General features: G+C 35.0%; 1 protein-coding gene across 2 annotated transcripts in view; it reads left to right on the top strand.

Moving 5' to 3' along the window:
- MCTP1 (multiple C2 and transmembrane domain containing 1) overlaps positions 1-12706 on the top strand; it is a 211801-nt gene that overhangs the window by 90241 nt on the left and 108854 nt on the right. For both annotated transcript variants that reach the window (XM_036403021.2, XM_036403020.2), the window contains 2 exons: positions 4938-5124; positions 9951-10044. In XM_036403021.2, coding sequence (XP_036258914.1) covers positions 4938-5124; positions 9951-10044 — 281 coding nt within the window. The remainder of the gene's footprint in view (positions 1-4937; positions 5125-9950; positions 10045-12706) is intronic.

Here is a 12706-nt window from a genome sequence, read left to right as displayed (position 1 = left end):
CATGTGGAGTCCATAATTTAATTTCTTTCTCATTATCTTTACAGTTAAAAATGTCACGCTCTGATTCTTCTAAGAAATTCACATTACTGCAGTCAACACTCAGTGTTTCTGAGATGTGTCATTTTCTGCTAGTGCTTTGCAAAATTTCCCCTCTCCTTTTGTTTCTTGCTTTTACTGGAACATTTTAATCTGCTCATAAAGGGTATGGAGTCTCACAAATTGTAGCAGTTCATGCCTTGCTGCTTCTGATGTGTGTCCAGCTCAGTTCTAATTGTGGAATCACACAGTTTCCTCTCCTTGGCATCCTTTGGAGCAGCATAGACCTGGATCACAGTGGAGTTAAAAATCTGTGTTCCTGAACAAGTCATGATGGTAATTAAGTTGCCTGGTTTGTAGCCAAGTGGTGCTTTTCTGTCCCTATCACTTAGGATTGTGCCAGTTCCTCTTTTATGCTTTATTTTGTCATGTGAGAAAATGATTCCACTATCTGCTGTCTCTCACTTGCCTGGCCACCTGGCTTTTAAGAGGCCTTCTATGTCATGTCGCTACCTTTGTAATTCATTCATTAGCAAGAATATTTCACCAGGGTGCCAACACAGTCTTACATTCCAGGTTCTGTTAGAACTAAAGAGGGGAGGTGATTTTTACCTGTTAGACATGCTGATAATAAAATACTACATATAGTTCTGCCTTCCACACTTTAAAAAGGATGCAGGAGAATTTCACTGGATCAGAAAAGTTACAAAAAAGTCATTTGAGGGCTGTAGGAGATATGTTCCTAGGAAATGTATAGGGAGCTGAAGGTGCTTAGCATATCAAAAGGAAGATCAAGAAGAGATATGATTATAGTGTATGAGTTCCTTCACTAGAAGAAAACATGAAACACTAAAGGGTTTTTCAACTGGTAAGGAAAGGCATAAAAAGAACCAAAGGCCAGATATATTCAAATTAAAAATAAATCTGAAATATATTTCTAAAATTTTGTGTGATTAACACATTGAACACAGTTTCAGACAAGTGGTAGATTCCCCTTGAACCTTCAAATCTTCCTCCATGGGAGCTGTACCCTGTTTTTGAGCAATTCATCTGTGATAACTTTGGCACATGAGCTTGTTGCACTTTGTGGTTTTTCTCTCTTCTGATCTCTAAAGTCCTGAAAATCCAGCTATGGTGCCTGGTAGTGTTCACATGCAGAACTGATAGGTGGGATTTATGCCCCTATACCTCTTTCCAAAATGCCAGCCAGCCAGAGAAATTCTTCCAGTGCTCCTGCTCACCACTTGAAGTGCTGAAACCCATGTGCACTGAAGGGGCCATACAGCATGGAAGATACAAAAGAACTCAAACTGCACTAAAAACTACAGATACCTGCAATATGATTTATAGTCATGTTTGGAAATCTGTCTTTGAAGTTAACAGCAGATTTTTTTCAATAATTCTTTAGGCTGATCTCATTACAGGTGGAAAAAGTCTTTGCCCTTACCAGCACCATGTAAATAATAATTCCTTAAGAAACAGGATTGTACAAAGTTACTATTTTCTCATGTTTCCAGTGTGACAGCTGCTGGTCATATGCAGCTTATGGCCTTCTCAAAATGGCTGTAATTTTTCATGATCCTCAATTTGAAAATACAGGACAAAATTTCTCATTCATTCTACACCACTTTCTGGTAACGTACAATTTCACCTTCATCCTCAAAGCATCTTTGTTCTCCCTGAAGACACAGCTGTAGGAAACAAATATCTTTTTAGAGAACATCTGAACTGATACAAAAGTCAGCATTGTTAAAGCTTTTAAGCTTGGAATACTTGAATATAATTTCAGTAAAATATAAAAGGACATTGTCAGCTTGAACTTTCCAAAGATATTTACATTTGGAAAACATACTTTCCAAACAGATGCTTATTTTTGGAAATATTTTGTTAGCTTCAGTCCTTCTAAAAAATGTAGTACAAAAAGTAGTTTTGTAGTTATCCAGTTAGAGTCTGTCAAGATTATTCTATGATAGGGTTAGTATTTAGGTAATACCTTAAAAAAGAGACTTCCTTCACTTTTTTTACTTTTTTTGGTCCCATACAAAGATCTGATGAAGACAGAGAAGAATGAACAAAGAATTATTCCAATTTTTTTTTTCTTTTTTTAGGATAATTTGACACTAGATCAAAGGAAATTAATTTTTTATCATTAAAAAAAAATCAGCTACCAATGGGAAAAAATTGCAATTTTTCTTACTGTGTCTGTAGATTGGAAACTCATACTATTTAAGAGAAGTGCGTATGTTGTAAATAGGCTCCCCTTGTGCTGGGTGCTCCTTGAGCCTGGGCAGTTTCAAGTTAGGCCCATGTAAACTGCATCTCCTTGAAGGCCAGGGCAGAGCACCTGGCATGGCGTGAGAAATCTGCTTTCACCTGACCATGTGTGCATAAATGTGCTCTTAACCTGGACTTCTGTAAAGTGCAAAGATGACAGTCCTTAATGGAATAACCCTATATTTTTATCAAGTTTTCTGAGGCTACTTGAGAGAATAATTTTCCTTTAGAATGGTTAAGGCTTTTTACTGGAAAAAATTTTCCACATCACTTCCTACCTTTGTATGATTTTAGGAAATAATAAGCTGGTAGTGGCCTGTTCATGAAGATTTATCAAGCAGGTGATAGATACATATTTCTCAGGTAATCTGTTCTAGATGTGATAATATTAAAAATATTTCATTTCTTTAGGAAAGGTGCACAAGTAAAAGCAAATTGCCAGTCGCTTCTTTCAGCCTAAATAAAAAAACTGGACTACTCATATTGTTAAAGTGTTGTAGCTTCAAGAATTGAAGAAAGTAGATCTAGTAGCCCTGATGTAGACCTTGTAATTTTACACTCTTTTTTTAATTGATGGATATATATGGGGTAGCTTTTGTTGCCTTTTTTATCTTTTGTTGCCTATTTTTGAGTGAGGGGTGGATTATTTCTCCATTAGTATCATAATGACTTTCTGAGTCTTTTACGGATTTTAAGAGAGTTTAGACTGGTTCTTTAAATGTTTATTGGTTGAAGACTCAATAGTGTTGCTGAATCCTATTTTTGAGGGGTATCTGTCTTGAAATAAATTATTGAGGACTATTTAACACTAGGGATATTTTAAACTGCTACAGCTTTGAATGTTTAATTACAATATTTGTTGTCTTAAGGAGGGCTTTAAATTCCTCACTGCATCCTAAATAAGAATTTGACTGTTTATGTACATGTATGAAGCTTGTTTTGACTATCAGCCTGCACTGATAGCAACAGCTTTATTTTTCCTTACTATTGCTAATTTAATTTGTCACTCCCTACTATCCAAAGAGTTCTAAAGAGAAGGAAATCATTAAGCTCAGAATGCTACATGAGTTAGAATTTTTTTTATTGTAAGATAATTGAACCTTGTTACTGTATGAGCTTTGCACTAGTTAACATGAACTGTACCACGGGTAGTAAATGTCTCTGAAAAAACAAAAGACAGTTTTCCTGTAGTAAATGTGATCTGCCTGTGATAGCACAATACTCATTTTATAAGGCTGCATTTATTCTCATAATTGGCTATTTCCTATCTTTAAATGGCCATATTTTCATGTCTGCCACCTTTTTCTTAGTTTATTGGCCCTGCAGTGACCACATTGTCTTCAAAATCACTTGACATCTTATGAAAAGATTTTGCTTGATATTTAGTTTAATGAATTAGTGGCATATAGTGCATATGCTTGTCACAGTAAATAACTGCTGTTGAAAATAGAATGTAGAGTGGCTAACCTACACATAGAATATATACATTTATTTTATTTCAGTATTATTGGTGGTTTTATTTAGAGCGAAAAGTTGGCAAAACTCATTTTGGGATGCTATAAGGATTTTGAATAGTGCTTTTTCACAGAAATTCCTGTCCAATGCAAACTGGCATTACACTTGACACAGACACTGAGTTTCAATACATGCTCAGAGTAGCAATCTAGGAAAGTTGAAACTTGTACTTTGCATTGTACAAATTAAAGCATTAAAACATTTAAGCTGTGCACAGACTAATTGATGCAAAGATATTACTGTTTTATTTAAAAGGCTTTAGTCAGGTCTTAGGTAGCAGAGATCCTTTTTATACTTTTTTCCTTCCTGTACCTTAAATTTCTAAAGCTGTTGCAAAACTGTTTCTGCTGTCTGGCATGTATGGAATCGTTCTTCATTAGTTCAGTGTATGGTACAGCCAGAGTTACTCAGAAGGGGATCAAGCAGGGCAGATTTGATTCAGCCACTCTGCACACACTCTGCACAGTTTTATGTAGTCCCTGCTCATTAGAGCCTGAGACATTTTATTATATAGGGGGTTGTGGCATCAGATTTTACCATGGGTGCCAGCATGAGGATTTGACCCACACACAGCTTACTGCATGAGAGCTGAGCCTTTCAGGAGTTGCATAAGTTGAGTTTTTCTATGCTCAGTCATCTTTATGCCGTCACAATTAAATCCATGTAGAATTCTAGGTTTTAGAAAGGGGTTTTTACTATTGTTAGGTGAAAACTCTTTTCCTATTGTTAGGTGAAAGGGGTTTTTACTATTGTCAGGTGAAAACTTACGTTTTCCATGTATACGAGGTGTATTTAAAAGTAAAATTTGCATCTGAGCTGGATTTTTAAAAATTTCCTTTAACTGCATTTGAGTAAGGAATATTAGCTAAACCTTGTCTCTAATGTCTTTACATTCTTATTAATATTGATTTTTCATTTCAAAATTTTGTGTCACTCTAAAAAAAAGGAAACAAAGTGTGTGGGTTAAAGCTAAAGAGAAATTAAAAGTTTTTTTCAGAACTGGGGGAGTTTCTGCTTACTTGCATTTTTTGTCCATTTGAATGCAAGTGAGCCAATGTGCTCTTGTTTGGTGTGAGAAAAAACACATGCTGATGGAGAATGTATGTTTCTAGGTGCCAGATTGACCTGTCGACCCTGAGTAAAGAACAAACCCACAAGCTGGAGATGCCGCTAGAGGAGGGAGAGGGATACCTGGTATTGCTGGTCACTCTCACAGCCTCAGCTGCAGTCACTATCTCTGACCTCTCCATCAACTCCCTGGAGGACCAGAAGGAGCGAGAGGAGATTCTGAAGAGATATGTATGAAGTTTTCTTTCATCCTTTGTTAGCAAAATATTGGCCTGTATGAAAAAAAACTATAGTGAGGGGAAAAATCTAAATATATCTCTTCTATTCTAATCATACCTAGCCAATAACAATCATTTAAACTAGTTATTAATATGCAAATAGTAACAGGCGGAACAGGTAACATCAAGGAGGTTATAAATGCTCTTCATACAATAATGTTATTTTTTACATAGTAGTTGAACTGTTTGATAAAGTGTCACATAATGAAGGTAATTTTACAGCCTTGCAGATGATTTTTACCAAGTACAAAGTGGCTAAGGGATCATTCAGCAACTCAACACTTTCTACTGATTATTTATGCCAAATAATTTGAGGTGCTAATGGTTTTCAGGGATTTTTTGGGATCATCTGTTAAGGGGCAAGAAAACTTATTTTTTGTCTTAATATTAGAGACTGAATCACATAAAAATCATAATTTCAAACAATGGTTCCATTTTAAAATATTCTGAAGCAGATTATTTTAATTTCCCAGCGTCCTTACATTACACAGAATCTTTGTAATTTTATCAAAGCAACAGAGAGGGGAGCTCTTACTCCAGCATTTGCTAATACCTAAATCACTAAAAGTAACTGTCTCACTGCACATGAAGAAAGAAAGAAAAAAAAATGCTATTTCCACTTGCAATTACAAAGCTTTTATTGTACAATGCTGCCAGGTGTTTAGAAGGGCTTCTCTAGACACTCAGCCATTAAACCAACCTCTGACTATCAAAGAGGCTGCTTAATTTATTTTTGAGATTTTAAAATATTCCTATTCTATGACGGACATCCTTTCAATAACTGAATTTAATAAAGATGTACCTTATCAGGCTGTGCAGATAACATGAAGTCCTAGTACTAATGCTGTACAATATTCTTCAAACAGATTAGCAGGATGTGTGCTTCAGCAAATTTATTCTGTCTATCTCCACTGAATCAGCTGTCTGCTAATGCTTGTACAACTCATACACCAATAGTGTTATTATCATAAACACAATTTAATAGAGGTGACTTAGTGAGGCTAAATATAATATTCCAAAAAGAATTGAAGGCTAAGGTATTGTCTGCCATCTCTGAAAAATAATTACAATTAAGAGAGTTACTGTACATTTTGGAATCCACCAAGACAGTCTGTGGTTGTCAAAATAGATGTCTATAAGTAGAATAATTTTTTGATGGATATGTTTTTGAGGTGCCATAGTTCCTGCTACCAACAGGAACAATAACATATTTCTGTGGCTTATTCTGTGTGATGATATGGCAGACAAGTGATACTGATGGTTTTGATTATTTCAGTAGCAGTACAGAAACGTGTTGTGACTGTACTGTTAATAATTTTTCCTAAATCCTCAATTTTTTGTCCCCATTGTAAAGCATAATTCTGTGGCATAAGATTGATCTGGTTTATTCCTGTTTCCTGTAAATACAAGGATATGTTTCCTTGTAAATATAAGGATACATTTACAGTGGTGTATGCATTTGAAAACGTTTAAATTTTAGAAAGATTTTCATATCACAGAGGTATGTGTTTCTCACTATGTGTTTCTGAAAATTGTGGCATTTACATACTTTTTTGATAAATTCTACTGTTTTTATTAAAAATACTAGCCGAAGAAAGAAATTACCAGGATTAACTTAAATCCAGTAGTTTATTTTCACTGATGTTAAATTTTGCTTCGGTGTTCATACCTGGACTTCAGAACTAATACAAAGACAACAAGTGTAATTAGCAAGATGTAGAGTTCCCTATTAACTGGGTGGTTTTTTTATTTATTTCCTCTTAAAAAAAAATCTAGATTCTATTTGAGAAATATATTTTGCACCCTTTCTACAGCCAAAAACAGTTAATGAGCTGACCTTGCCATCATATCAAATAGCCTTAGAAAATGACTCTATTACTGTCACTTAACCATTTGTAGCTGAACATCAGAGCCTTACAAATTAAATAGGCATTACTGTTTGAACCATTATTTTACCACAATTGTCTGAAAAGATTAATTCCTTTTGGGGTGAGGAGGGGGGCACATTAATGGGTACAGACCAAGAGAGATTGTATGACCTTTTCAGAACTGGTGTGCTGAACTCATGGTCCCCCTTGTCACAGTTTAAAAACCAGAGGAGCTAGTTTAGAGAAGTTGTTAGCATTCCATTTTTATTATGACATTTCACAGTCATCCGATTTAATGTCCCTTGACCAGATTGTCCACTGTGAGACGATGGGCTTGAAATGTTATTTAGAGCATTGATAAAAGGTGAGCAGTTCTAAGATGACAGCGAGTCATGAGGCTGGTGGTGTGACATTAATTTTCTCCATAACAGAGATGGAATAAGACGTCATGGTGACAAGCTGTCAATCAGTACTAGCCCCTCAGTGTATCTCAATGCCATGGGATGGGGTATTGCTTCTCCCATAATAGAGCTGAACTGAGATGCTCTTCCTGACAGCTGCTGCAGCCATACAGAAAATATATTATACAGCATTTCATTAAAAAAATAAAGAAGACTCATCTCCAGAGCATTTCAATCTTTTCCCATCTATTGAGGGCTGAAAAGATTCCCAGCAAATCACAGATTCCTCTGCTATGAAAATTCTAGGCTTCAGAAACTATGTGGATTTTTGATACCTTCAACAATAATCATAAATAAGAAGGCAGAATACAGTCTGCTAAATCATTACTTAAAGTTATGTATTTAAAGTAATGTGTTAAAGTAATTTGCTTCTCCGAGAGCCTCTGTTGTGGCATTGTATTCATTTTCATCAGTCTCTCCAGTCATTATGTTCAGTAAATGAATCTAAGCCAGCTACTTTCTGGAAATAAAAGTTCAAAAATTCTGTGGGATTCTAACCAAGGTGGCAAAGCTAAATACAGCACTGGCACCCTTAAGAGTGAGCTGACCAGGATGAAATTTGGGAAAAGGGGACTGTATGGCATCATAGGAAGTGGGTGCTGTTGCTTGTCTTGCTTTGTATTCGATTTTTGCTTTGTTTTGTTTCTACAGCTTGGTGTTTGTTTTAGTTGTTGGGAAACTTGGGTAGAATGTGGAAACATTTCTGTAAGTCCTGTAATTTTCATCATGCGTATTACAGCAGAATTATCTCTGTTCTGGTACTAGTTCTGATAAGAAGCTTCCAAACCCTGATCATCATTATAATAAATGAGGGATGCAAAGATGCTTTTGAATTACGCCAGTGCTATCAGTAATACCATCTCTGCTACCCCCAGCTTGTAAGCACATAAGCAAGGGGTTGAGTGTGTGCTGATTAAAGTTGACCACCAGTATTTTGAAGTAATATTTACGATGATTATCTTATTAAAATTGGTAGAAATTTATTCACTGTTACCCTGTTATAACACAATACATGTATGTAACATATGAGCTACTGCACCAAATTGGATTTTTAAGTTCAGTGTTGCAAGGTCAAATCTTCACTGTAAACAGTAAATGGTCAGCTGGGGTTTGTGAAATTAGTATCAGTGTGATTTAACTGTTAGAATTGTCTTATTAATTAGAAAGACAGGGATGCATATTGTATGTCTAATATCTTAATTGGTAGATTTTCTGTGCAAAAGCATAACTGGTTTTGCAAGCTGACATTTAGTATTTCATTTAAGCAGCATCTGTGGGTTTTTCAGTGATTAAATTTATTCTTGCTTCCCATAACAGTAAAGTTTGCTTTTGTAATAAATTAAGGAATTGTTGATTTGATGTTTTCCCTGATGCTTGCTTTTTGTAGAAATCTGGACATTTTCATAGGCAGTGGAAAAAGTTCCACCACATTAAAATTTTAGGGAGGACCGTAGGCACTAAATTCATTAGTCCGGATTTTAAAATATTTCAAAATAAAGGTATGGGCTAGCATTTATGAACAAAATTTGCATTCAATGTTTTATCATTTAAAACTCTGCAAATTTTAAATAATACTAAAAGCTAGAGTTTGAGAATCATAGCATGTCACACCTAATTAGGGCAATACTACCAGTTTGTTAGCTTTAGTTACTTGAAAAAAGAGCAGCAGTGGTACATGGTTTTTAATAAGCTTTCTAAATCTGTGTTGGATGAATAAATGCAACTGTTAGTGTAGTGAACTCTTTTTTCTTCCTCTTAATACATGTAGATTTTGAAGAAATTTATGCTAGAAAATATAATGACTTGTGTTAAGAGCTTTCTGCCATGGAATCGAAACATATTTTAATTATTTTTTTACCCTTTCTGCATGTGATTATTATGACAGTTATTAAGTAGTTGTTATTCTCTTTTGATTGCTTTTGCTGATGTTATTCACAAGCTTATTATAGGTGTATATGCAAGCTTATATGTACGTATATGCAAGCTTGCATGTAATAGTCAGCTACAAAAATCTATATCATCCCTAGGTCACTGTTCAAGATAATTTTGGAGCCATCAGAGGGAAAATGTGAACATAGTTCTTGCAAAATAATTCAGGGAGAGGCGTCGTTTCTTTTTTTGTTTTAATTTCTTAATATACTGCTATAATTTCAAATTTTGAAGTACAGTTATTTCCATAGTATTTGGAGATTAAATCACTAGAATTTGTATTACATTTAATCAATTATATTCTAACTCTCCCTTTGTAATTTTCATTGATAAGTTAAAGTTGCAAAATATAGAAAGAAATGCAAACAACTGCACATTCTTCAGCAAATAATATTTAAAAGTCTGAGTATGTAGGCAGAATTACAGTAACTTACATCTGGGTGAGGGAGGAGAGTATTAATACTGCTTTTGGTTTGTCACTTTTGCAATACAGAATTATTTTTCTTTTTATTATTTTTTAGAGTCCAATGATGATGTTCCATAACATCAGCGATGTGGGATTTCTTCAGGTGAAGGTCATCAGGGCAGAAGCATTGATGGCAGCTGATGTCACAGGCAAGGATTCATTTTATTTCTGTGACACTGAATACTGTAGTAATATTTGGTGATTTTAGAACTGGGACAAAAAAATGCTAAAAACAAAAGTTCTTCTACAGGTTATGTTCCGTTTGTGCACTTCCACCTTCTGCTCATTAACAAAAAAATCTAAACACAAAAGTTTTGTAAGTAAGGCAGCAAGTCATTCTAATGCTAGCAGAGCCCTAAGTAGATTATTTCTGATAAAGGTGAAATATAAATTTTTCTCCATCAGACATCCTATAAATATTGCATAGAAGAAGCATCTTTTATTTTAGTAGATGACTCCATACAAAATTATCAACATTAAATTCCAAGGTACAAGGCAAATAAAAAGTTCCAGACTTAGATACTACTTTAAAATTGTTGCCAAAAGAACCACTTGATATCTGTCAGATATTTTGCAAGGCTGCTGTCGGTTTCAGACATTTCAACTGAATGCAATTTGCTGTAGCTACTGCTTATCTTTATATGATAAGGAAATAAGATTTTTTTTTCCAATTTTTCTATTTTATGTTATAAGTTGAATAATTAATTTGACATGTTGCTTTGCAAAATAAAGAAAAAGTATTTCAGCCATACTGACCATGTTTCTTCAGAAATGTCCGTCTCCTCTAGGTAATTACCTTCCCTACTGCATAAGTTGAATGGAGCAAAATGAGCTGCATCTGTGTCAGAAAATAGCTATCTCTGATTTAAAATAATAATGAAAATTTTAAAAATTGGGAAGAAAGTAAAAGGAAACCAGAATAAATGTTCTGTTAAAGGAGCAGATATAGAGCAACCTACTCAATATTTAGTAGTTTTGTGATAATTAACATGACTAGCTGTATTTCAGACAAGGTATTAGTGCAAACATTTTATCAGTGCAAACATTTGATCATTCAGTTTATGACACGCAAAATAACAGATTCTGTTTTTGGTGAGGTTGTAGAAATGCTTCTAAAGTCTGGTTTGACCTTATAATCCAATGTTTTCTGAACAGAGAGAGAGATTAAGTTACTCGGGGCAAATGGTATAATTTAGTCCCTGACCTGATTCAGTCTTCAGCTTTTCCAAATCAACATGTCATTTGTGCTGGTTGAACATAATTTTTGGAAATATATTTGATTCAATTAAAGATGTATAGAGCTACCAAAAATTTTCAGACACTGTATTTAGGATGACAGACAGGAAGATGGGGAAGGACCCTCACTATCTTCCCTTGTTAGTAAGAAAAAGCGTTGATACACCAGATGTGTTTTGTAAGATGGCTGCACATTCCAGATGTGACAGAAATCTTGTATATTCTGGACAAAAGTACTCTGGGAATTTTGAAAAGAGGATGAAGTGGTCTTATTATCTGCTAATGTAGTTTATTGCTATTTTTAGTAACTTGTAGTTATGTACAGGTCATTCATTTAAAATTAAACTTTGAATAGTAATCGTGAGAAATAAAGTAGGTGTTTGGTGATTGTCAATAAATCATGTTTGCAAAAATTGTGTAAAAACTTGACCCACCTTTATTCAACTAAGTAATCAGTGTGCTGTCATCGGTGGTGTTACTTACACTGCTAAGGATTGCTTCTATGAGTAAAAGCTAAGGACCAGTTTGCACATCTTACTGCAAAGAGTTTTCAGAGTTAATCTTTTGCCCCTGAGTCTGAAAAGCAGCTGGAACAACTGTATAGTATCTGCGTGTTTTTGCTCTGTTTCCTGCCTGCTAAACATATCCCATTTTCACTTCCAGGAATCTTTTCATGTGAAGTAGTAAATCAAAATTTATTAATTTGAGCTGAGTAGATTTTTTAAATCCTTAATATTCCATTCTGAAACATAAGCACAGAGGGAAAAAGATTTCTGTAATCTTTTAAGTAACCATCAATCCTGCTACGATTGCAAGGATTTTTTTTCCCCTTTCAAAATGTGAAATTTTTCCTTTGTCCCATGCATTGAGCAGCATTGTAATACTGTAGTAACTCTGTGTGAATAAAGAGCAGTTGAGACTCATGTTGAATGAAGGAGTAAAAAGCACAAATTACTTTTTAATGAAACCCCCAATTTTACTCCTTTCCTCAGAAAGCTCATAGCCTCCCTCAGTGGAATGCTAGTAGGTCACTTTAGCTAAGCCCTTAATAAACTGTTGATAGCCAAGGGCAGTTTTTTTCCTCTACTTTCAATAGCTTAATGTTGGACAGTGCACTTCAAATCCTTAAGGTTAGTACAGATTTTTTTTAAAAAAAGAGAGTGACTAAGGGTGATGTTCAGTTCTCAGCTTACAGCCCCACTCACATGTACATGCAGTGAATAATGTGCCAGGATGAGCTGAAATTTCAATTATGTTGTAGGCAGGGGAGCAAGTAGACCTTACCAGTTTTGAAATGCTGTGCTGCTGGAACATGCCATAAGTGGATATTAAAAATACCCCAGAAAAGTACAGTCAGAGTTCTCACTCAACCCACTTGCCAGGAGATCTATGAGAGGAAGAACCACCGAGGGGTTTAGAGACTCCCCATTGGTGCTTGAAAGCTTAACTTGGTTTTCGCAAGAGCTGAAAAACTGGGTATCTTTCAGGACCAGGGCCTTTGGGAAAATTATTTGGTCTCTGAGCCTGTTTCCCCCAGAAAAACAGTGTAGTTCCATGATAAATACACAGTTCTAG

This window comes from Molothrus ater, chromosome Z (genome assembly GCF_012460135.2).
Source record: "Molothrus ater isolate BHLD 08-10-18 breed brown headed cowbird chromosome Z, BPBGC_Mater_1.1, whole genome shotgun sequence".
Taxonomy (NCBI): Eukaryota; Metazoa; Chordata; class Aves; order Passeriformes; family Icteridae; genus Molothrus; species Molothrus ater.
The sequence above is the reverse complement of the archived record's forward strand: the minus strand, read 5'-3'. Positions and strand labels throughout refer to the sequence as shown.